The 27619-nt window shown below is 42.7% G+C and overlaps 1 protein-coding gene across 1 annotated transcript; it reads right to left on the reverse strand.

Annotated features, from left to right (window-relative positions):
- Positions 1 to 386: 386 nt before the first annotated feature.
- LOC124770956 (myogenesis-regulating glycosidase-like) lies at positions 387 to 27402 on the reverse strand. The gene is made up of 5 exons (XM_047249255.1): positions 27279 to 27402; positions 19479 to 20464; positions 12862 to 13290; positions 6577 to 6733; positions 387 to 586 (listed from the first exon to the last, which is right to left on the reverse strand). Exons 1-5 carry the CDS (start codon positions 27400 to 27402, stop codon positions 387 to 389), a joined length of 1896 nt encoding a protein of 631 aa, XP_047105211.1.
- Between the last annotated feature and the right edge of the window lie 217 nt (positions 27403 to 27619).

Genomic DNA, 27619 nt, shown 5'->3' on the forward strand with positions numbered 1-27619 from the left:
ATAAGTCATTTTCTGCATGCATTCACAGGTAAGCATGTCCATGCCAGTGCATGTTAATAGTGGGCCAGTACTTATGATGCAACTGTGCCTTCACTGACATTAAATGTATTCCACTACGAGTTTTCTGCATTTAAATTTAAGTGCCAACAATAGATGGCAAACACGAAGTTGTAAAATATGCAACCGATGCTAGCGTCGAGCAATAAAAAATATAAAATTGTGGAAGGAAGGGAATTTAAGCGAATATGTGGAAGAAATGATATTAAATACGTTCTTTAATATGTATCGTGAAGCAAACTACCGTAGTTCAGTACTTTTCACGACTAGAACAAGATTTGTATTTTATTAGTGCTGTGTGGGGCATTTTCTTGTTTTACCCATGGAATTCATGCTGTGGCGTTCCTGCTGAAATACGGCAGCGTGTTGAGAGGAGCTGAGTAGTCATACAGCCACTGGGGCCCCCGTATGGTGGGGTGCTCCGGGTCCGCTTCGTCCCTCCAGTAGCCGCTGGGCAGGTAGATGTCGCGGCTGACTGCGCCCTCCTCCAGCACCGGCGCCACCAGAACGTCCTCGCCAAGCAGGAACTCTGTGAAGAGCACAGTCAGTGTGTTACGTGGTATGGAGTGACAGCTACATCTAGCACAATGTGTGCACAAACCACCACATGTGTCATGACATTTAATACTTATCAGTGGAACAAACGTGAATCAGCTTCATTTAGCAGATAACGTTGTACTTTGTGACTCTAACAAAAAATTTTAAACAACAGAGCAAAGAGCTTATTGCAGCAGGTTTGATAGCAGATTTGAAAATAGATTACAGTGAGATTAACACAGTATTTCAGTTCCAATAGAGTCTATACTCTACAACCACCATAAATCTTTTGTGTGGGGGTGTTCTGCTACAATGCCTATCCTTTCCTGGATTAAAATATCCTTCCATTTTCAATTATTCTTCTATATGCTACCAGGACGTGACAGGTGGTTAACATTCACTAAATTAATACATGTAATTAGCATATCCAAAAGAAAACATTACAAAATAGGAATGCATCCACAGATGCAGTTGACATTCTTTGATATTTGGAGCACGCAAAGAAAGTGACTGGACAGAGAACAAAGACGTATACTGAAAGCCGAAAATGGTGTGAAGAGCTTTTGATAAACTAAACAGAATTTTCAAAATTAACCTGCCCTTATGTCTGAGAACAGAAGAATTTGCAGAAAGTGGGTCTTAACGCACTGGACCCATATCAGTAAAATATTTACTTTTAATACAAAAACATTCAAAGCCGAGAGTTCTGAAGTGAGATACAGGACGATACATATACTAAACTACTGCAAGGCACGGGGAAAGGAACGAAAGGATCACGGAGCAGAGTGCTGTAATTATAGTGATGACTACACTGAAAATGGAATTGAGCGTTACGTGACATGCAGCAAGGAGAGCGTATGGTAGACTTAGTAACGATTCTTTGCTAGACTGGAAGAAGTGAGGTAAGAACAAACTGACAACCTGATTAAACAGAGAAGGAATGAGGCGACTTGAAAGTGTGCTATATCTGAAGGCTGTAATGTGAGCAAGAGTCTAGGAGACTGCTTTATTCAGTAGTAAATGTCGACTGGCTGGGGATGATGATAATGATGATGGTGATGATGGGGATTGTATGATTTAAAGGTGACAAAAGTTGATGACTCTAGCACACATAATGGCAATACATCATAACAGACCAGATATGCTTAACAGAATATGTAACACCTTCTGGTTTGTATTTAATGCCTATAAATCAGTAGTTACACACGTATTTATCACATTGGTGACACCGTGAATGGTACCAGCAGATAACATGCAATTAACAAATTAGGAAGGGACAGCAGTGTAAATAGTTAAACTCCTGTTATAAACTTTGCAGTATCAGTTACAGGAATAAGTAAAATATCAATTAATTGGCAGCATCTGGTTGTCATGCAGAGCTCAAAAGGCCGTATTGAAAGTCCTATATTTAATGGCCTTTCGTATCATCACAATCATCGACTGACATTTAATATTACGGTTGCGACACAATTGTATTCAGTTATCCACTCTCTTCAGAACTTAAACATAGATTACAATCACTCTATCTTCTGAAGCTATTGCTTCAAAAGTGAAGCCCTTTCTTCATCATAATCTATATTTTCGTGCACTACAAGTTGATTTTTGTATAACATTATAGACACTTATGGAAACTTCATCAAACCAGTCAAATTATCTGCAGCCTTCAATAACGCTCTTTTTACTTGTTTTTGCTTTATTGCACTTTTCGTTTGTTTGAAGTTACTATTTTAGATTCTATTTTAGAAATTATCTCCAGTTTTATTACCACTTCTTATTCGCAGTCATGCAGTAACTTTAGCAGGATATAGATTCCTTGACCTAATCCTGCACAGCTGCTTCAAGATTATTGCTCAACTTACTTGCCAACATTTTCTATGATACGCATTTTGAAGTTACCGATGTCTCACAGTCTCTGCACAAGGTCGAATACGTTGATACATATAATTTGATTTACGTAAACAACAATTTTATATTTTAAGTTAATTAATCACACTCACGTTTGTCCAGATGCAAATTACAGAATGTTTCAAGCAAATGTCCTTTAGCCATCAGTGGGACATCAGCCAGCATGATTGTCCCCGTTGTAGCTTTGTTTTTTACAAAGATATGAACAGCGGTATGACTTTTTAAAGTGGCACCCTGTTTTTTTATTCGGTAATTAATTTCCTCTCCTAAAGACATATTCAAAAACGTATCACAGTGTACCATTCACCGAAACACAACGTTATTAATTACATAACACAACATTAACTTTGAGCCTGGGATCACAAACTCTTCCACTTTCTGGGGTTGTCAGAAAACAAATGAAAACCAAGTAAAAACATAACACAAAATTGACTTTGAGTCTCCTGTACCACTGACCAGGAGTAGAACATTCAAATGCGCTCAAAGTGGTGACCCCGGGCACCGATACACTAGCGCATTCGTCGAATGAAAGAATTATTTACTGCTTCCAGTGTTGCCTGCTGAAGAGAATTATAAGCAAGCACGATACGTTCCTGCATGAGATCTGCAGTTCTTGGAATACCTCGATAGACGTCCTCAATGCATCCCCAAAGAGGATTTAAATCAGACGACCTAGCAGGCCTTGTAACTTTCCTCCTCTACCAATCCATCTGGCAGTATACCTTCGCTTCAGAACACGACGTGTACGCAAAGGCGCTATGTGCTGGACATCCATCGTGTTGATAACACATAAGCACTCTGGTTCCTAGCAGCACTTCGCCCAGAAGAGGAGGAAGAATTCGTCTGAAGAACTTGGCATACGCTGGGCCGTTTAGACTTCCATTGATGAAATAAGGGCCAATAATTGTTGTACCAAGCATCCCACACCAGACGTTAACTCTCCATTGACGCTGATGTTCCACCTGTCTAAGCCATCGTGAGTTGTCCCTGTACCAATAATGCTGTTCCTTGCATTTACCTGTCCTTTGTTTGAGAAGGAACATTCATCGGTAAATAGAACATTTTAGAAGAAGTTCGGATTGGCGAGGATTTGCTGCTGTGCCCACTGACAAAACTGTACACGATTCTGGAAATCATTCCCATGCAGTTCTTGATGTAGGTGTACATAATAAGAATGGAACCAGTGACGTCTAAGAATACGATGTACACCGGTTTTTGGAATGCCAATCCCGTATTCAAGCTGTCGTGTGCTCACATGTGGATTCATAGCAACGAAAGAGAGAACAGTAACTTCGGCAGCTTCGTCTGTACGCTTGCTACAACAATTGCGTTGTCGTGGGTTGAAATTTCCCGTTTCCTGAAGCGTCGCAACAAGACGAGAAAACATTCGTCGATAAGGTGGGTTCTTGTCAGAATATCTCTCTGAACAGTACCGCTGCCTGCGTAGCATTTCGCCTACCTTCAACAAAAACAGCAACAATAAAGGAAACGTTATGTCGATGCTGTTTGTAGGAAGGATAGATAGCCTTTATGTATGCCTAGTCTACATAATAGTATTTAAAAGGACCAAACTACTGTACTAAATGTTACCGTACATAAGAAAATAGTATTGCAATTACTGTTCTGCTAACTTACATTCCCCATAGATGAGTAGCATTTCTACCTTCTCTTAGTTGGATTACATTCTACTCACACAACTCTGCTTCTAACGATGGTTGACGCAATGATGAGTGGGCATTTTACTTATGTTTACATTTATCCTCTGTCAACGTCAACACGTGGATGTGTTCGATTACTCTGAGTACCTGCAGTAATCGCTGGGAGTGTCAACGTCAATGCTGTGTTACGTAATTAATAACGTTTGGTTTCAGGGAATGGTACACTGTGATACATTTTTGAATAGGTCATTAGGAGAGGAAATGAATTACCGAATAAAAAATACAAGGTGACATTTAGGAAAGTCATACCGCTGTTCATATCTTTGTAAAAAACAAAGCTACAACGAAGGCAATCATGCTGATTGATGACCACCTCACGGCTAAAGAACATTTGCTTGAAACATTTTATAGTTTGCGTTTGGAATAACAGTTATTTGGGGTGGTCAAGATAAATGGGACACCCAGTATATAACATAAAGTTGTCAGCATGCACCCTTAGAGAAACAAACGACCACAATATAAGAATATGCATCAGAGAAATGATTTTGAGAGTATGTTAAAGGAGGTTGCACTTTATGAAGTAGAATGATTATATGTATCACAGTGCATAATAGAATTAATAATTTGGAAAACAAAGGGATGATAAATGGAAGCAGGATTAGGGGATTCAGAATGTATATGCGATATGCTGACAGGAAAGTAGTACAAAATATAACAGTTGTGATAGTAAAATACTACAATGTGTTCTGCAACAGAGTCTTTGCTTCTTTTAAAAATGTTACTCTAACTTATTTAGCTATTTAATTAGAGAAAATGCTTCTAAGCTCTGTGTTACAAATGTCAGTATTAAATCATATAAAAATAGAAGAAGAACAAGAGGCACTGATGAAGACATGGTTAAACTATAATACCAATTGTGTGACACCATACAAAACTATGAAAACATGTATTTTCAGCAAACTAATACCACATCCAGCAACACAACAGGAACTTCCTAAAATGTAGGTAATAAAAAATTGTAGAACTCCTGTAATAGGCATATAAGGGGATGCTTGAAACATAAATATATATTTAAGACGAAGAAATTATAACATATTTGTGACGTTTTTCATTTAGATTTTTAATTTTTATTTATGTTTTGTTTAGCCTGACTACATTAGGGCTTTATGAATGTCTATTAAATCAGTCTAGGAACATAAAAATGATCTGAATTTCAATGCTGCTCTATCATTCAGTTATATACATCTTATAAACTATTAGGAGAATAGTTATGTCCAATGACACCAATAATAACAGAAAATAATGATGGTAATTTTCATTATTATTATTATTATTATTATTATTATTATTATCATTATTATCATTAAGAGTATTAAGAATATCAATAATAATGATTAATTCAACTTGTATGAAGCTGTGTTTAGTATCACGCAAACTGATATGATAATAAAATGGAAGGAGACAAAACGATGGTGATGATAGTTGCTAAGAAATAACAAAAGCTGAATAGTGAGTTTTTTGAGAAAAGGATGGAAAAATGTGGCAGGAGAGCGGGTATTGGCGAGAGTTAGCTGCAGAAAAATATGTAAAAGAGATAGCTGTTGTGACGAAGGTAGACCATTAACTGACAGCTGAAGTTAAACGGTATACTTTGTGGAAAATCATTCTGTAGTCATGTTTATTATACAGAAAATTATTCTGAGAAGATTACCGTATTATGTAGTGAAATAGAGACGATTGTACTTTGTTGAGAACGAAAATATCTGCAGTGCTGTTGAAATAAGAGCGTTAGAGTTGTAAATAAAGAAGAGGAGAACCATGATTAAGACGACGATAGAGTAAATACCGGTTATTAAAGTGACTACATTTATTCCTTCCTAGGCAGTAGTGATATTCTTGAAAAAACGAATGTCACAAATGTATTGCACACAATAATTCAACACTGCATGAAGCCATCTTGTGCTAGAAGAAAGAAGCCTTTAATAAACGTAAACGGGGTCCGTAGTAGGCTGTAATGTGATTTATATATAATTGTGCGATTAGCTAATTTCTACAATATGTAATTGTCAAAGACAGCACAAATTTTGGAGTGCTTGACAATGACAAGTAGTCAAAATCAGGTAATTACACGATGAAATAAAAATCCCATTACAGCCTACTACAGACCTTGGTTACATTTATTAAACATCTGGAGGCTGTGGATCCCACAAATACAAAATTTTAAGAAAGAGGTCTGGTGTGACATTTGATCGATGGTCTAACAAACGCCGTGACGTACAAACACTGACAAACTGCAGATGAGTTCAAAGGCAGCATGTAGATGGGAAAAATCAGAGGAAAGAACACTGTCGTGGGGACCGAGATTGAAAGAGAGGCTACGTTCATGTAAAAAGGCGTAAAGGGAAGCATTAATCGATACCTGAGTCGACGGTCTGCGCCGTGTCGTCGTTGGGGGAGATCCACCAGATGGGCAGGTTGACCGGCGTGCCGTCCTCCACCGCCTTCTGCATCAACTCCACGATGCGCGGCGCGTACTGCGCACGCAGCGACAACAGGTCGCGGCAGATCTCCAGCGTCTGCAATCACAGCTCTCGTAAGTCACCAGCCCTGCTAAAGGCTGTTCATTGGCAGAATCGACTCTCTTACTTCTCTACGTGGAAAACAATGTGAATGCGATGGAACTATCACTCTAAACTGTGGTTTCCACAACTGAAATTGGGCAACGTTTCCTTGATTACTGTGTCACAGCTAATTTCGATTCACAGCGATAGCGCACATGAAACAGCGACGAAGACCAAAGGCAAGGTTTTCTTCCCAGTTACAATCCCTAAATAGGCCACTACCCAGAAAGAGCTGAAGCAATGAGTCCAAGGCATGGTTGACTTTGTGGTCACGGAGCAGATTACTTTGAATAACCGGCCGTACTGGAGCTAACCGTAGTCGGATGAGACTTACGGTCTGAGAGTCATATCCAGAACACTGTATGTCAACAGTCCCATTTCTATTTTATTGTCTTATATGTATTAGAAAATAATGTCTAGCTGACAGTAAATTAAGGTTGAGTTATCTCCCATGACCTGTTCAGCTTTTTGTGAGCTTCTTCACGAAAATTACTGCTAATCCTTGATTGCGCATTTGCTAAATGTTCATCAGCATGTACTGTCAAATGTGTATTGACAGATTACCAGAAATAGTGTTCGTTAGATACGTTGGCTGAGGATTTCGTACTCAGAACCATCACTCTGGCAACCAATATGAAACGTCCTTGATTTTCATGTTTTACACCACTACTCTTCGTGGGAAGTATATCACATACAATGTAAGGAGATGTTCAGTTTCACACTTCACCCACGCTATTAGAGATCGGTCAACTCGGGTTGCGGTAGATGTTTTCTCATGACAGTAAAATAGGCAAAGTTTTATGTTTCTCTTCGTGAAATATTTTCAATTTTCGTAATATCTTGTCACGAACAAAAATTAACGCTAGATATATTACAAGTTAGTCATACCTTTATTACTAAGCTTTATCTGTTGTTCTCTTATGTTGTCAAAATCATTATTATATTTCTGTTACCATGTTTCAAATAATCATGCTCATTAACCGTTATGTTGGCCTCGAACGCCCCACAAATATGGATAGTGCTAGCCAGTGAAAAGGAAACCCACAACGACACTCCTTCTGGAACCTGTCCCTCATTGTGTGCTCAGTGTCCCTTTTCATCATTTCCCTTATTCTTTTAACTCGTATTCATGGAATAATTACTTTTGGAGATATAATCCTGGCTTCCTCATTTTGTAGTAAGGTTTATCAAATTAGAACACTATTTTCTGTAACATGGGACAACTGCATCTCCTTTCTTGTTGCAAACTTTTTTTTGAAGCAGCCTTTTCATGCCAGACAAAAATGTACTTTCTTATGATACCCGTGAATCAATTCATTCTATACTGGTGGTCCAGCTTTCAATGGAAGTGACTGTTAATGATGACAAGGTATTTCTTGTATGCATGCGTTAAACTTCGATTGACATATTTACATTACACTTACTGATACAACTTTTTAAAAAAACGTGTGTGAAATCTTATTGGACTTAACTGCTAAGGTCATCAGTCCCTAAGCTTACACAATCCTTAATCTAAATTATCCTAAGGAGAAACACACACAACCATGCCCGAGGGAGGACTCGAACCTCCGCCGGGATCAACCGCACAGTCCATGACTACAGCGCCTGAGACCGCTCGGCTAATCCCGCGTGGCCAACGTTTGTTATGATATGATTTTGTAATGTCTTCTTCAAGTAACCAATATTCAAAACACAAGACTACTCCATATATGATGCATTGCAATAACAAACTCACAGTTGATAACCCGTTATCATCAGAATTCCCGTTATCATTTGATGGTCAATTAAGCAAATTATGCCAACTTGGTTTTGGTTTCTTAATTGTTGACTTTTCTTTGAAACATTTTAATTTTACTATGTTTTAGATAAAATGTATTTGATAATGTGCGTTTGCTTACATTACTCGTAATTTCAGCTACCTGAACATGTTTCAGAACAATGTTTAGCCACGAATAGTCATATCAGTTTCATAATTTGGTATTCTATCATCGCGTGTTTCCTCAGTTAACGGAACTAACTGCTTACAGTCTCTGTCTCATTACAGTGTGGCCTATACCGACATTGTAAACCCGTGCCGCCGGCCGGAGTGGCCGAGCTGTTCTAGGTGTTACAGTCTGGAACCGCGCGACCGCTACGGTCGCAGGTTCGAAACCTGCCTCTGGCATGAATGTGTGTGCCGTCCTTAGGTTAGTTAGGTTTAAGTAGTTCTACGTTCTAGGGGACTGATGACCTCAGAAGTTAAGTCCCATAGTGCTCAGAGCAATTTGAAACATTTAAACCCGTGCCTTCCAGTAGCTGCGACTGTAGTAGAGGTATAGTTAGAAGAGTCTCTAGAATCAGTTATGTCACTGTAGAACATCGTCATGCCCCTGAGGGGATCACATCAAAGAACCTCCGCAACAGAGTTAATACCTGTGTCCAAAGTTCTACTCCGAATGTATGGAGGTCACCTCTACCCATGTTTCTCCGATTTTCGATCAGGCAAGAGCCTCCACCTGACTCTCAATGTACAATATTCAACACTCAAATTCATTGTAAATGCACTGGATTTTCTTTTGTGTCGGCAATAGTGTCAGTAGTCCATGCTGTGTGGTATTCTGGAACATTCAGCCTAGTATTTCTTCTAGTTTAGCTAATCTACACAACCTAGTAACAAAAGTGAGGCGCCTAGAAGTCGTGGTCGGATGTCAGCGCAGTTCTACAGGTGCTCACCACCGGTTATGTAAATGGTCAGAATTTCAGTATCTGCGCTTAGCCGACAGAGTCCGTTAGTGTTGTTCGTGTTTCGTTGGTTACTTGGTTTGGCAGAGAGGCGTAAATAGCGTCAGACGTTTAGTAATCACTACGAAGCATACGGAGATGCAGCGCACTAGTATGAGACAGTGTTACCAACGAATGATAAATTCTGGAAGGAGCGACATTATGGGTCTCCATTTGGCCGGCTGGCTCCTCCAAACACAGCAGAAACATCACAGGTGAACTGCATTCGTAGTCCACGAAAAACATTCAGACCACCCATTAGTTGCTGCTTATTAAATTGTCCAACCAAGTCAATGTCTATTGTTCTCAATGACTTATACACAGGAGCACTGCGCCGCCAACGGCGACGGTACCCACGTCGCAAAGGCATTGCAGAGGCTCGTTAATACACATGCCTTTGCGACGTGGGTACTGTCGCCGTTGGAGGCGCAGTGCTCCTGTGTATAAGTCATTGATAGCTGCGAGTACAAAACTGCTTGTTAAGGTTCCTTATTGGACTTTGGATCCAGACAAGCAGTTCCCTTTGTCTACTAGAAGAAAGAAGAAGCTGAATGCAGACGAGTAGCTGTTCATATAGGCCAAATTAACCACACGCTAAAAGCGTATATAAAAGAATTAAAAAGAAAAAAAAAACATCGGAGATATAAGCCGAGGAGATACGGGATTTGTGGGGCATTCGAAAGTGACTGTAGCTAGAAGAAGGACAGAATGCGAACGTGAGGGCAGCCATGGTCGTCGTGAAGCTACCAGACAACCACGTCTGTTCCACCTGGAGGGACGATCGTCTTATTGTTCACTAAGCACAACGTAAACCCTGGACATTTGCGCCTGCCATCGGAGGGCCAATTATTAACTTCCTGCGATATGCTGTGCCATTGCGCCCTGTTACTTGGAGTCTAGCAGCACACTGAACTACGAAACAACCACCATGTGTGTGGACTGTCTCTAACAGCACTGCAGACAGCTGCGTTTGGAGTGGTGTAGCGACTGGGAAGACTGGAATGCTGATGCGCCGCGTTGTGTTCAGCCATGGATCACGGTTCTGCAGTACCGTAGATGACCATTGCCCGCCGGTATGGGCCAGCGTGGTCCCATTCTTGGAGTGTTTGGAAAGACACAACGGTGTTACTCCTGGCGTGATGCTGTAGAGGCCATCGGATGTAACTTCGGCTCACGGTTTGTAGTAAGTGAGGGAACTCTAACTGCACAGCGCTACGTCATGGACACCTTTCGCACTCCAGTGAAATTTCCGATATGACAGTATCATGGGGCCATTTTTTTCTATACAACACTCGTCCACACATGGAACGTGTCTATATGAATTACGTTGAGGTACTCCTGTGATCAACGAGTTACGATATATGATGAATGAGACCAGATCAGGCGTCAATTCCGTCCCAGCATCAGTACACAGGTTACAAAGGACCATTTACACTACTGGCCATTAAAATTGCTACACCACGAAGATGAAGTGCTACAGACGCGAAATGTAACTGACAGGAGGCAGATGCTGTGATATGCAAATGATTAGCTTTTCAGAGCATTCACACAAGCTTGGCGCCGGTGGCGACACCTACAACGTGCTGACATGAGGAAAGTTTCCAACCGATTTCTCATACACAAACAGCAGTTGACCGGCGTTGCCTGGTGAAACGTTGTTGTGATGCCTCGTCTAAGGAGGAGAAATGCGTACCATCACGTTTCCGACTTTGAGAAAGGTCGGATTGTAGCCTATCGCGATTGCTGTTTATCCTATCGCGAGATTGCTGCTGGCGTTCGTCGAGATCCAATGACTGTTAGCAGCATATGGAATCGGTGGGGAGGGTAATACGGAACGCCGTACTGGATCCCAACGGCCCATATCACTAGCGGTCTATATGACAGGCATCTTACCCGTATGGCTGTAACGGATCGTGCAGCCACGTCTCGATCCCTAACAGATGGGGACGTTTGCAAGACAACAACAATCTGCACGAACAGTTCGACGACGTTTGCAGCAGCATGGACTATCAACAGGGAGATCGTGGCTGCGGTTACCCTTGACGCTGCATCACAGACAGGAGCGCCTGCGATGGTGTACTCAACGACGAACCTAGGAGCACGAATGGCAAAACGTCATTTATTCGTATGAATCCAGGTTCTGTTTACAGCATCATGATGGTCGCATCCGTGTTTGCCGACATCGCGGTGAACGCACATTGGAAGCGTGTATTCGTCGTCGCCATACGGGCGTATCACACGAGGTGATGGTATGGGGTGCCACTGGTTACGCGGCTCGGTCACATCTTGTTCGCATTGACGGCAAATTGAACAGTGGACGTTAGATTTCAGATGTGTTACGAACTGTGGCTCTACCCTTCGTTCGATCCCTGTGAAACCGTCCATTTCAGCAGGATAATGCACGACCGCATGTTGCAGGTCCTGTACGGGCCTTTCTGGACACAGAAAATGTTCTGCCCTGGCCAGCACATTCTCCTGATCTCTCACCAATTGAAAACGTATGGTCAATGGTGGCCGAGCAAATGGCTCGTGACAATACGCGTCACTACTCTTGATGAACTGTGGTATCGTGCTGAAACTACATGGGCAGCTGTATCTGTACACGCCATCCAAGCTCTGTTTGACTCAATGCCCAGGCCTATCAAGGCCGTTATTACAGCCAGAGGTGGTTGTTCTGGGTACTGATTTCTCAGGCTATGCTCCCAAATTGCGTGAAAATGTAATCACATGTCAGTTCTAGTATAATATATTTGTCCAATGAATACCTGTTTAACGTCTGCATTTCTTCTTGGTGTAGCAATTTTAATGGCCAGTAGTGTACGTGCGTGTGGTTGAGCTACTCTTGTGATCAACAAGTTGGCTAAATCTCTCTACGATACATGATGAATGAGACCAGTTCAGGCGTCAATACCGTCGCAGTGCCAGTACCCAGGTTAAAAAGGACCATTTACAACAGTTGTAGGTCGGATTGTCTGAGAAGGGGATACTACAGCACTGTGATAGTCTTCCTGTCTGAATCAGGGCATGCATCCAGGCCAGAGGTAGAGCAATTTCATACTGATAAGTGGGCTCATATTGCCAAAATCTGTGTGAAGGTGACTCGATTGACAATCACTTGCAATAACATATCATACGTTTCCTCCCCCCGGTTTTGAGTGCTTCAGTTTGTCAGGCAGCGCATGGCTGATACTTAGTAGTAAGACAAGTCATGCTTCACATGGAGTGCTCTAACTGCATGTGTGCTTCATCCTGCTATGCTGAACACCTGGGTGAAATAGGTTACAGAAACAGATCAGTAAGTGTGGCGTCAGGAATGAACGCACCTCATTGTCGAAATCCCACGGCGTGTAGGAGAACTTGACGGCCGGCATGAAGATCGTGGCCTGCAGCCAGCGAATGTACATCTCTTTGGTCGGAAGAGCGTACGTCGCACCGCCCACCATCTCCGGCATCACGAAGGGGTGGCCCACGATGCTGAGCTCCAGCAGCTTCGGAAGCAGCGTCCCCACACCGCCGGCCGTGCCCCACTTGCTGTCCACGACGTCCATCAGGAAGAAGTTGGGCAGGCGCTGGCTCTCCACTCCAGTCTGTATCTCGACCAGGGGACCGAACTGGGAGGCGGCTCTCGCGAACTCGTCGCTGTAGCGCACCGGGTTCCGTTCCACGGGTTGTATGTTGGGCAGCTGAGGCAAGTAATTCGTCTGACCAGCGTCGAATTCGAACGAATCGATTCCTGTCTCATTGCGGAGCGCCTGAAAACAATTCGGAATTAAACAGTTAGTGTAAATGAAAGAAATGGTGAAACGAAACAGCTGTAGAACAAGTTCACCATCACAATGAATGAAGTAATACATAAGATCAGATAAGAGTGGTCAAGTGTGACAGGCATGTGTCATTAAAGGAAATGTTCGACATCCTTACATTAGAGCCTACATTAAATTATTGATCAATTCGTTTTGAGTTACTATGTAATTCCAACTAAAATTATGTAATACGTAATATACCGTTGTGCAACAAATGCTGAATAATATACTATGTATTTAAATTCCTGCAGAGGTATGCAGCACTATTAAAGAAAGTGCCGTAAACCTCAGTGACATAGTTGTTGCAAAACAAGCATTCAAGCATTCAAAAACAGATGACCAGGAGCGATTTGCAATAAAGAATCGTAGCAGCTGATTGATTATGCATTGCTGTGTTCAGTTTATCGCTGTAAAACTGTTGAAACTGAAATTATGATGTGTGGACTGGGTACTTAGAATTTAACGTTTCGGACTGCATCATCTGTGTTATTTTCTATGTCAGCTTCCATCAACCTACAATTGTTGAAGGAATTTTCAAGAAGAGGTTAGCCGTCTTCTTAAAATTAATACAAGCCCAGTTCAAGCTCATATACGTATAACTAGACAAATAGATGTTTACTTTTGCTACTACTGAATTCAGTTTATGTTTAAAATGAGAACTAAATTTTATAATATATACATCAGCTGTCCTTCGCTGTACTGTAACTGGTTTGTCTCATTTCCATATTTCCAATCTTACACCGCCTTGATGTGAGATTCCGTGTATAGCTGGAGAACTTGTCTAGCTGGAACTGATGCTCACTTTACGTCAGCGTGTCGCACAAAAATTGACGTTCAGGCACGAAGGCACATACAAATAGACCAAAGCAAACGCAGGGGTACGAAACAAGGTGAGGATTTAATTAATATAGACAATGATGACCCCAGTGACTGGGCGCTTGTTCCGATTGGAGAAAAGACGAATGTTTTCTCGCAGAAACTCTGTTTTCTTTTTGAACCAGCAGTCGAGAAATTATTTGTACCCGATTCATCTGTATCTAATACCTGTGCATCATGCAGGTCATTGGTAACAAATCGAATCCAGTTCGGACAGGAAGACAAGCCGCTCGTTCACTTGACACCAGTTTCTCGTAGTGATTCGTGAACCTTTCACCGTCAGTTGGTTTCGTTAATTACAGGTCGACAGTGTACCGTGAATCATCATTACGACAACGAAATTTGTGGAGACCTTGCGAACGAAGTCATGAAGATACGCAGCCATCCAGTCCGGACTATAATGTCATCCAATAGAGAGGTCTGCTCCATTGATTCTTCCGAACTGTTGTGGATAAGGGAATTACGTCAAGTGATTTCTAGGCTGCAATATACTTAGGAAAAACTATGAAATTCACAAACATAACGGAAAGAAATATTTCCATTGTCCTCCTGTATAGCACTGTGAGCAATAGCTCTCATCAAATAGAATGTCCTTGAGGCCATGGAAGTTTTTCGGTCGTCACAAGTTCCTTCGGAAAGTGAAAAGGGCACATAAACATAAAACAATAACCCTCCTGAATTCTACCAGCGGGCAGTGTTCCTGTTTATTGAGCCGACTTGCAGCCATGGTGTAGTTGGCAATTTGCCAGTATTTAGGAACCAAAAGCTCTTGCGTAGCGAGATCTTAACACTCATGTCTCACAGTATTAATAGGGATGACATAAACCATCAGAAGCCAAAGAAGCGGCTGCTTCTATAATATGAAAAATAATCACAATTCTCTAGTATACAATAGAGTTGTCAGAGACAATAAAATGCTGAAATCGAAATAACAGGTCATGTTTTACATTGGAAAGAAGTTAACCTAATCCTCGATAACAATAGTTACTTGACAGATGGTGTGGGGGTCAAAAGGGCAGCTTTGACTCAGAATGTCCCAAAGATGAAACTTTATATTTGCTGAGCAGATGAATGCATCAATTGAGAGACACACGCCACCTGGGTGAACTATGCCGTATGTAGAGTCCACAAATGACAGAATTACACGTTCATCCCTGTGAATATAATTCGTCTTAAAATGTATATTGCCTCACGTTATGATGCTGCCGCAGGCTCGCCAGGTCGATTACACGAGCACCCGCGCGCAACAAACTAAAAAGGCATAGGGCCATGCTGGTTAAAATAATGTTCATACTCCTACGGAATATGGATCCCTTCTTTGTAGATAACATGTTGGCTTTCTTTCAATTTTGATGTTAAAATTATTTTAATACCGACATAAATTTATACAAAGAAAAATCGGGGAGAATGGAATTAATGATACCCAGATTCCTTGCGTACTAAGAGCGGTATCCTGCAATCTAGTCTCTGATACTGTCATTGAGAGAGAAGTTACTATTTTAATCAGAATATGTTAAAAATCTGAATGGCTCTTTCTTCTTCAACGACACGCAAAATGCCCGCCGTTGCATCAGGCCGACTTCATCCTTCGTACAGCAGCAGTATATCCATGGTGGGCACGAGACATTCGACTTCTGCTACTTGCCTCCTTGAGTCTCGTTGCAGTTCTGTTGATCAGTTATTTGGACAGGGGTGAGTGATAACGATCATGATGGAGTCCAACAAGCTTAAGCTGCGAGAGCTAATAGTGCTGGGGCTGCAAACCGTCATCGGAGTCTCCATGTGGTGAGAACATGTCGCAGCCACGCCCTAATCCCCTTCGTCGTTCTCCCGTGGTGTCAGTGCTGCCTCTGAACTCCCTTATTTGGGTCGCAGTCATTCCCCTACAGTGTCGCGGGTGAGGAAGTACACTACTGGCCATTAATATTGCTACACCACGAAGATGACGTGCTAAAGACGCTAAATTTAACCGAGAGGGAGAAGATGACATGATATGCAAATGATTAGCTTTTCAGAGCATTCACACAAGCTTGGCGCCGGTGGCGACACCTACAACGTGCTAACATGAGGAAAGTTTCCAACCGATTTCTCATACACAAACAGCAGTTGACCGGCGTTGCCTGCTGAAACGTTGTTGTGATGCCTCGTGTAAGGAGGAGAAGTGCGTACCAACACGTTTCCGACTTTGAGGAAGGTCGGATTGCAATCTATCGCGATTGCGGTTTATCGTATCGCAACATTGCTGCTCGCATTGGTCGAAATCCAACGACTGTTAGCAGAATATGGAATCGGTGGCTCAGGAAGGTAATTCGGAACGTTGTGCTAGATGCCAATGGCCTTGTATCACTAGCAGTCGAGATGACAGGCATCATATTCTCATGGCTGTAACTGATCGTGCAGCCACGTCTCAATCCCTGAGTCAACAGATGGAGATGTTTGCAAGTCAACAACCATCTGCACGAACAGTTCGACGACGTTTGCAGCAGCATGGGCTATCTGCTCGGAGAACATGGCTGCGGTTACCCTTGACGCTGCATCACAGACAGGAGCGCCTGCGATGGTGTACTCAACGACGAACCTGGGTGCACGAATCGCAAAACGTAATTTTTTCGGATGAATCCAGGTTCTGTTAACAGCATCGTGATGGTCGCATCCGTGTTTGGCGACATCGCTGTGAACGCACATTGGAAGCGTGTTTTCGTCATCGCCATACTGGCGTATCACCCGGCGTGATGTTATGGGGTGCCATTGGTTACACATCTCGGTCACCTCTTGTTCGCATTGACGGCACTTTGAACAGTGGACGTTACATTTCAGATGTGTTACTACCCGTGGCTCTACCCTTCAGTCGATTCGTGCGAAAACCTACATTTCAGCAGGATAATGCACGACCGCATGTTGCAGGTCCTGTACGGGCCTCTCTGGATACAGAAAATGTTCGACTGCTGCCCTGCCCAGCACATTCTCCAGATCTCTCACCAACTGAAAACTTCTGATCAATGGTGGCCGAGCCACTGGCTCGTCACAATACGCCAGTCACTACTCTTGATGAACTGTGGTATCTTGTTGAAGCTGCATGGGCAGCTGTACCTGTACACGCCATCCAAGCTCTGTTTGACTCAATGCGCAGACGTATCAAGGCCGTTATTATGGCCAGAGGTAGTTGTTCTAGGTACTGATCTCTTAGGATCTATGCACCCAAAATGCGTGAAAATGTAATCACATGTCAGTTCTAGTATAATATATTTGTCCAATGAATACCCGTTTATCATCAGCATTTCTTCTTGGTGTAGCAATTTTAATGGCCAGTAGTGTAGAATTTAGCCCCTAATGACACTGCACGTTGCCCGCCAGTCTCATTAGCTCATGTTTAGTAGCTTTTCAAATTCCTGTTTACTTTTATCAGGGTATTGCAAGTCAATTTCTGAAATGACTTCTGTGCTATATCAGTAAGTTGCCAAGGTTTTTCTCGGAGATGTGTTAAGTCCTGATTTTCATGGGTATGTGCGAGAGAACATAAATCATTTTCATCCAATGATTAAGACACAAAAGAGTTACAGACACCGGCTGCGTGCGGACATTGCTCGAAATCAATGGAGAAAGTTGAATATTATTGTCGGACGGGAATTCGAACCTAGGTCTCCTGCCTACTAAGCACATGCTCTGACCACTCTGCCATCCGGACGCAATGGTCGTTGTAACTGCATGGACTTCCCTAGAATGCGTCCTGTCGGATCGAAATTCTGAACTTCATCCACGCGCTACTTCTATAGTACCAGCGCAGTTGCCATGACCGAATGGCTCAGAGGCTATTTGATCCAATAAAGTTCTCATAATAAAAAAATAAAATAAAAAAAAGCGGTCAGAGCATCTGTCTAGGAAGCAGGAGGCCCAGGTTCGAATTCCGGTCCCGCAGAAATTTTCTACTTTCCCCGTTGATTTCAAGCAATGCATGCCCGCCGCCAGTGTTTGTAGTTTCTCAGTGTCCTAATTGTTAATACATGAACTTTTAAAGTATAATTTTTTCATTATGTGTTTTAACCTCTGTCCAGTCCCCCAGCCTCACAAATATTCAGTTTGCAACCGCCTGTAAGTAGAGACTAATTCCAAAGCCTGAGTGATTAAGAGTAAGATCTAAATTACAGCCTGGCACTCCACTTAAAGCCGGCCGAAGTGGCCGTGCGGTTAAAGGCGCTGCAGTCTGGAACCGCAAGACCGCTACGGTCGCAGGTTCGAATCCTGCCTCGGGCATGGACGTTTGTGATGTCCTTAGGTTAGTGAGGTTTAACTAGTTCTAAGTTCTAGGGGACTAATGACCTCAGCAGTTGAGTCCCATAGTGCTCAGAGCCATTTGAACCATTTAGCCAACTCCACTTAAACGGGAGGAGTACTACACCAGAAAATGGTAACCGGGCTTCACTGGATGTGATTATCACTCCGCCTGCATTGCAATGTGATGTTTTTACCACTCACACTACGTTGGCAAAACTCCAAAGATGTTTCAGGAAGAATTGAAATCCCACGACTGTATATCGTAATTAGCCTTGCCGGAATTCTAGATAGCATGATTTGAACTATATAATCGAGGGACTGTTACAAGATTATCTGCTGCGATATAAATAATTGAGTTAGTACTAACATTGATAAATCGGAAGGATACATAAGTATAACTGATTAACACCTTAACACCTTTCACTTCACACAAGAAATTTGCACAAATCATGAAATTCTATACACTTAACGCAGATACAAGATGATATTATTCAATATAAGTTGACTGATATTATATGCCATTAATTCGTGTACAATAGCACACCCAGGAGACACAATAAAAATTATAGAAAAACAACCCATAATAATACCATATCTTGAATATTTTTTGTATACGCTGTTATGCATCCTCAAAATATTGTGCGAAATGCGCACAATTGTAATATTAATCCTACAGAGCTTATCTACATTTCAAACTATACCATATGTATTCTGAAAGTACACTTAGGAGTACGGTTCGATGGATTTTCTCTGTGAAGCATTTCTTGCAGAAATATCTCCTATCTCGGATTTAAGATAATACCCATTTTCGATTGAACAGTGACACAATTAGCAGCATATGAGAACGAAATTCTTCATCGTGGCCACGCAAATTGGCTTCCAAGAGAACCGAAGACAGGAAAGCTTTCAAATGGTGTCAGAAGGATAAGAGCTTTTAAAGTGGATCGAATAGAAACAAAAAGCAGATTTTTTTTTACGACTATACTCACCCACAGTCGATCCGTCCACCAGGCGGCTGCTTCAGGGTTGGTGAAGTCGACAATGCCAGCGTTATTCTTCCACCACGTGTGAGTGCTTCCCTCGGTATTTGACACAAAGTATCCGGCAGCCAGCGCCTCAGAGTAATACGGCTCACACCCTTCGAGTATAAACGGATGCACCCAGAGTGTTACACGGAATCCCAGTGCATGGAGATCGTCAGTAAGGGCTTTCATGTCTGGAAACTTGTTCGGATCAAATGTCAGACTGCCGTAACATACCTCCCAGTACTCGTCTATTTCGATCTGGCTGTAGTTGAATCCATTGGCGATAATCTCGTTAGCAAGGGCCCTCAGATTCTGATCGCTAACATCAGCGTGGTAACGATTTATTGTTGACCAGATTGGTTGCGTGGCCATGCGTTCATCTGGGGTGGCTGTCGGCTTCCCCAGGTAGGCCTGTACGGCGTACTCATGGGCCTGCCTCGGACCGTCCAGCAAGCACAAGTCGTAGTCCATAAGGATGTCTTGTCGATGTTCTGGAAAGGGATCCGCATTCTGAGCAACGAAGCACAGTCTGTTCAGTGACTCTTCGGTATTCTGGTCGATGAAAAGGGGGACATCAGTTTGAACGTAGACGAATCTCCCGTCTGAGAAAAGCCAGTATCGCGCAGCAATACCGGCATGAAGGTCCTGGTCAGTAACGTAGGGGTACTGGTCGTATACGGTGTTCTCAATAGGCCACACCTGTCTGGCTGTCTCGATCCCACCGTAGATGTGGCTGGACAGGTGGTGCTGACAACTCCTCAGTACCGAAGTAGAGGCGTTCACCCACTGCCGAACTGTGAAACATCGGGCCGCTGTATCTTTGGGCTGGATCACCACTTTGGAGTGGCCGAAGTCGTAGTGTTCCCCATTGACAAGGCGCTCGTGCACTGGAGCACGCAACCGCTCGCCGCCCTCAGCTGCGATATAACCCAATTCGACTTCACGGCCGCCTGTAACATAAAGGAAACCGGTTCAGCTTGCAGATAACTATGTCCTCTTGTAAAAATGTTCAAATGTGTGTGAAATCTTATGGGACTTAACTGCTAAGGTCATCAGTCCCTAAGCTTACACACTACTTAACCTAAATTATTCTAAGGACAAACACACACACCCATGCCCGAGGGAGGACTCCGCCGGGACCAGCCGCACAGTCCATGACTGCAGCGCCTAAGACAGCTCGGCTAATTCCGCGCGGCTGTCCTCATGTACAGCATTGTAGTGAAATTATGTTACCTAGGAAAAATCGAAAGGGCACTTGTTTAGCGTTTTTCGGTAAACATAAGCCACCAGTATTGTAATCCCTATGCGATCTCAGTTCCCCACGAACTAACAAGCGTGCAACATTTTACTGCAGTGTGTAGAACTACACGCATTATGCGGATAAGTCTTTTAAACATAATTCCCGACCATTTCTTAATCGTATCTGCTTCATAAGGTTATAATTCTTATTTTATTGATAATGTTCTCCAGAAAAATAAGAGACGAGAAATTATTCCCTTTCCGTATGCGGACCATCATAAACTACTCACAACTGACAAAATTTGTACGTTACCCACATTTAAACGATGTTACCGGAAGAATCAAAAACCCACGGTTTCAGATCTGCATTTCATTATTAAAAAAGAGAAATAAAATACTATGCAACGTAACTCAGCGTAAATTGGCGCGACTGTCAAAGTATTTATACAGTCAGAGCCGTGGCAAGTTAATTGATTGAAATCTCATGCAATTTAGAGACTAAATTTTCCTAGAATATTTAAATGGAAAATCATCCATATAAAATGAGTGTGTTTGGGTTCCTAAGGAACCAACTGCTGAGGTCATCGGTCCCTAGACTTACACACTACTTAAACTAACTTATACTGAGAACAACACACAGACCCATACTCGAGGGAGGACTCGAACCTCCGGTAGGAGGGACCGTGCAATCCTTGGCATGGTGCCTCTAACTGCGCGGCCACTCCGCGCGGATCATCCATACATTTTTAACAATGTGACATCGTTCTTTCAGGTAACAAAGATGCGGAGATGATACCACTGTGAGCTGCAGAAATATATAAGCACACAACACACAATGCTAATTTAGTTTCTAATCAACACAATTTCCTTTCTACTTCTTTTTAAATTTAGTATTATTTACTCATACGAAGGTTATACGTTTATTATGAACACTGGGCCGCCGAATGGAAACTACAGTGGATTCCTGATGACCTTGCACAGATGTGTTGGACAGTGTCTAGTATTCCCGTCAATCGCGTCACGACGCTCTTTTCAAATCTGAGCCACAGTGAGCACCTAAAGAAGCCTAGATGTGTACAAAGAGATTTTGCCTGATTCCGTGCAGCCCACACAACGCAACTCTCATACATTTCCTTCTTCATGACGACTCTCCACCGCACGATGCAGGAGGAATGAAGGTAGTCTTGCTGCGTTTTCGATGGGGTGTCTTTGATCACCCACCATACAGCCTGGACTTGACATGCTCTGAGTTTCATCTCTGCTCAGATGAACCGCTTGCTACGAACATGGACAACAAACTGCAGACCATCGTACAGAATTTGTTGAAAGAACAGGCGTCTGCCTCGTGTGACGAGGATACTGGGAGGTTGGTACAAGGCTACGACAGGACGTCTGAGTCGGAGCAGCGAATATGTAGAGAAGTAGTTAGAAGATGCACCTGACTGTTGCAAATAAAATGTTCTTTAGTTTCAGTGTGGTATCCATTTCGCAACCGATCGGACTTTGACAGCCGAATAGCCCTGACCTTACATGCCTCTTCCTCATATTGTTCGTGTGGTGTCACCAATTTAGGTTTTATGACGCCGACGTGATACTCTACAGACTCCACGCATCCACAAACCCAGATCTTTATTTATCTACCCTAAAACAGCACAGATCTTTGTAGGTGGTCGGAAGATTATTTCAACATAATGTCTTTTTAAGTATCTTCCTAATTTCTATGAAATAGTGCCTAAAAATGGAAGGAACACCCTGGATTAGGACAGCTTATTTCCTCCACTTGATCATGTGAGTGGTCATGTTTCTTCCTTTTTATATCTGTACTAATTTGATATGTAGAGTATCCATTATCAATAAAAATATATTTTAGATATTCCAGCTCCTTTGTAAGGTGGTCTCTGTCTGACGCAAATTCTTCCCGATGTACTAAGTTCGGAGGACGTTCATACACTGAGAAGAGTAATGGCAGCTCGTTAATACCGGTCTGCGTGCATGGGCTCAAGTAAATCGAATGCCAAAATAACCATCAACTTTCCGACTGACTAGGTCACTGAAATTTTAGACAGCCACCTCTTTCTACCTGCATTGTAACAGGAGATTTTTGCGGATTGAAATTATATTTTGTAATAATCGTGCCTGTCCTTCCTCGCCGTGGGACCAACTTCATCCTCATATCTTCTTCGTTGATCCATTATGGATCGTGGGACGACGGCTGGCATGAACTTCTTGATGCAATAATTTACCCAGAGCCGTATGTATTGTAGAAATTTATTTGTTTTATGAACTTCTATGTGTTACCAGTTTCGGCATTACATTGCTGCCAACTTCAGGCCCCACTCGTCACAGTCGTAAAATCGCTATACACGAAGTGTCGCCTGGCGACCAAGAGCTGTTGCAGGACGATTTGATTCACGGATCCAATTATATGGCTCGTTCCATGTATAGCGATTTTACGACTATGACGAGTGGGGCCTGAAGATGGCAGAAATGTAATGCCGAAACTGGTAGCACATAGAAGTTCATAAAATAAAATAAATTTCTACAATCATACGGCTGTGGGTAAATTATTGCATCAAGAAGTTCATGCTCATATGGCGAACATTCTTTTGGGTTTTGTTCCACCGAATCGAGTGCCCTTCTTCGAAATCTTCCATAATGTAACGACAGGAGCCTAGGCAGAGGGGCTCGAAGCCCAAAGCGGGACAGTTAGGCAACCAGCGGAAAAATAGTCCTATAAGAAGCACAAAAAAGGCGAATACGTTCCTGTTTATTAAATGACACTCACTGAAAATCGGGGTACCAGCTGCCTCATTGTACCTATCTCAGAACCTTCATAAGTGCTGCCAAATGTTTTGACATGGCGACATATTCGCACTCTTTCTGTTATGCAACTCAACTCTCACACCCACTAGCTCCCCAACCTGAAACTCTCTCAAATCCACTGGTTCTTCGTCATACGTCACTCACTCCCATCCACTCTCACTAGCTAGTTCTCACCCAATCATTCAGACAGACTCATTGTCATTATCTCTTTGTGTCTTTTTGTCACTGTCCCATCTCTTCCCCTGTCTCACAGCCAGAGTTTACTTCGTTCTGTTCTACTAATACTCTCTCTCATCACACTTCTTAGTCTCCCTATAGCTCTCTCTTACTACCTCATTCATTTCTTCATCTACTAATACTCTCTCTCATCACACTTCTTAGTCTCCCTATAGCTCTCTCTTACTACCTCATTCATTTCTTCAAACCTTAGCTGTATCTTCCTGCAGTCACTATGTTTGCCTTCCGCCTTGTCACTGAGTCTGTCTCTCTTTATCACTGGCTGTCACCCACTTCCACTTCCTGATTCTCTCTATTCCTCTCTCATTGGCACTGTCTCCTTCACTCTTTTCTTACCAGTGTTCTCTCACTGTCAGCTATGTTTCAGTGCCACTGTGTCCCTATCATTCGCTCACACTGTCATTGTATCTTTCGCCCTTTCTATACAAAAACCACTGTCAGCAGTCTTTCAGTATTCATTACTATTCCGCCTCTTTCCCTCAGCCAGTACGTTTCTCTCATTGTGGAAGAGCTCGGATATATGTCCAAGTTTCCGGGAAAATTTTTGAAGGTGCTTAGGAAGGTAGAATGAAGTAGCTGGTACCTCAGTTTTCAGTCAAAGCCCTTTAATGAACAAGAGCATAGTCGCCACTTTCGTGCTCCTATAGATGCATTTTTTCTACTGATTGATTTCTTTTCTTTGCTACAACGTGGCATGCCACTCAGTAATATTTTGATACTTTACTTACATGAAACTGAAATATCAGGCTGGATATTATGTGCACAGGTATTTTGCATATGCTTCACTACTGCAACAACATGGGAGTCCGAGAACCTTTCTGGTGATAAGGGAGACACTTGACAGCATATGTTTCCTTCCTATGTCAGTTTCTAAATCACGTCTTCGCCTCACACTGTCTTTTACTTGGGTATTTTACGTGTAGAAGTTGTGTACTTGCTCTACTTTTCATATCAGGAAACCATGTCACAATCTTTCTACCCAGTATGGGGCCACGTCCAAGACATCTTTCTTGTCCAGCCATAAATCGTCGGGGTTGCACCTATAAGGGCAGTTTGGGCAGGCGAGCAGATGCTCCATGTCCTGCACAGAGCCACCGTCCCACTTACCATCCGTGCTTCCAAGACCCCACCAAAGGAGTGCAACTTTAAAGCTCTATATCTTTGAAAAAATGGTTCAAATGGCTCTGAGCACTATGGGACTTAACATCTATGGTCATCAGTCCCCTAGAACTACTTAAACCTAACTAACCTAAGGACAGCACACAACACCCAGCCATTACGAGGCAGTGAAAATCCCTGACCCCGCCGGGAATCGAACCCGGGAACCCGGGCGTGGGAAGCGAGAACGCTACCGCACGACCACGAGATGCGGGCATATATCCTTGAAACGGATAAAGCTATCACGAACACTTGCAGGACTGTTCTATATCGGAATCTTAAGAGTATAATATAAAAATAAAAAACTATTTACTTTGTATAACTGTCTTGGAATCTACGTCTCGGTTATAGTACTCAAAAATAATGTTTCTTTGGTGTTTTTCGATAATGAGAAAATGTTACTGAAATCGGGAAGGTGGCAAGATAAATACCTATAGAAAATATCGTTAAAGTTTTAGGAATTTGCAGCTGTGATTTATTTTTTAGCTTTCGCCTCAAACCGAAAGTTACATTACAAGTAAAGTAACTTTACCCTGTGTATCTGGGAAAGTGATAAATGTATCGGGAAAACTATCAAAGTTGTTCGAGATCGGAATCTTAGGAATATATCTTACAAATTACAGCCATTTCCTATTTATAGCTGTTCTGAATTCCGCTGTTCGGTTTTGCACCAAGAAACCATGTTTTACAAGTTTCATGATTTGCTCGATTTGCCTAAGCCGGAGGAAGTGTGTAATATGGAAACGTTGATCCTGTAAGACGGTCCATCCGTGTGGTATACAAATTGGCCATTAGCTCAAAGCCTATCCCAAACACTTGACCCCCACCTTTCAACCACCAAAATAACCCGAGGTATGAGACCGGGAAGTATGCTGTTCTTATAAGTGACGTTTTGGAACATATTAGGCAGCACACGTGCACCAGTAACTCATGATTGCAAAATATCAACACGAATTCCTTACAGAAGAATGGAAAAACTGGATATTAGACAGTCAGGTTGCGTGGGATAATCACGAGAGTGCTCCAGCTCTAATAAGAAATCACACCCCAACACTGACTCCATATGTGGGTCCAGTGTGCCTAGAAAGCAGACTGATTGGCTGCATGCCCTAAACTGTCCTCTTTCTGACCAACACGCGCCAAACACTGGTACACAGTCAGAACCAGCTTTCATCAGAAAACACATTTACAGCCTGCCCTCCAATGAGCTCTCGCTAATGGTGTGAATTGGGGTTAGTGGAATGGACGCTACAGGGCGTCTGGACCTGAGCTGTTCTTGAAATTACCGATATGTAACTGTTTGTTGTGTCACTGTGGTGCCAACCGCTGTTCAGATCATTTCAGAACGATGCGTCAGAGCCATACGCCGAACACGACGGTCTTCCCTCTTGGAAGTAACACGTAGTAGTCCTGAGGCCAGTCTCCTCACGACAGTACCTTTTCGTGACCACTGCTGCCAGTACTTATGTACAGTGGCTACATTCCTCCCAAGTCTTCAAGCAGTATCGCAAAAGGAACCTCCAGCTTCTCGTAGTCCTATTGCGTGTTCAGACTCAGTGAGGTTTTGATAAGGACGTATTTGTCGCCTTAAAGGCATTCTTGAGTAACATCAACTCACCACGTCTCAAAAATAACTAACACTCACGGTCGTTACAGGGAGTATTTGAAGAAAACCTGATTTGTATCCTTACACTGGTGGTACTCGTGGCATTCTTATGCGAGTGGCGCGAAATCTGAACAAACGTCATCTTTCAAGTGCAGGAACACACCTAGCAACTTTCATTTAGGTTAAAAAGCTCCTGATGTCGTGATATTTTTCCAGTCAGTGATGTAGTATGTAATATAGTATTTAATACGAAGACAATAATCGTAAGTCTCTCCCTGCACGAGAATCACAGCATTTGTACGAGTGCACGACATAGACACATAGTGACATATGGAAGTTTGCTCACATGACTCAGGCGATTAAGGCGACCGCTCGCGCAAAGCGGATATCCGGTTCCAATACCGGATCGGCTTAAATTGTAGGTGGCACCAGTATATTCTGCAGCTAGTCTTATAACATTCGCATTTGAGAATACATTCATCGTCTTATTTTATCAGTTTTCAGTTATTTTTCTAAGGGGTTACTATTAACTATACGAAATGTAATAAACACTATTTGTGTGGACTCTTGCTGATTATAGTTTCAGAGGCCAGCACCGATGACGGATTTTATTTTGTCCTGGGAAAGCGCTGCTAAGGAGATAGCGAGGTTGACAGCAGAGAGGAGCCATCACAGGAGCTTTTCTGAAGGCGAACACTCACCCTTGTGGGTCAGTATCAGGATGCGTCCGGTGGTCTCGTCGTAGCGGGTGTTGAGGCCGGTCGCAGCTGCGTCTGGCGCCACCAGCAAAACACCCAGCAGTAGCAGCGTCGGGGTCGCCCACATTGCTGCAGCAGACAAGCGCGGAATAATTAGCTTACAGCTGAAGGCTACGTGTAGTAACGGGCACATAACAGCTTGCACTAAATATGCCCCACACACTTGTCATTCAGTGATGGAGCACGTGAGGATACACGGCACTACTTCCACGATAAATGTGCTGAGAGACATGAATAAGGCGTTTCGTTTACTCGCAAAATAAATTCTTCTCTAATGTTAGGTT

The sequence above is a fragment of the Schistocerca piceifrons genome, unplaced genomic scaffold (genome assembly GCF_021461385.2).
Source record: "Schistocerca piceifrons isolate TAMUIC-IGC-003096 unplaced genomic scaffold, iqSchPice1.1 HiC_scaffold_848, whole genome shotgun sequence".
NCBI classification, from domain to species: Eukaryota; Metazoa; Arthropoda; class Insecta; order Orthoptera; family Acrididae; genus Schistocerca; species Schistocerca piceifrons.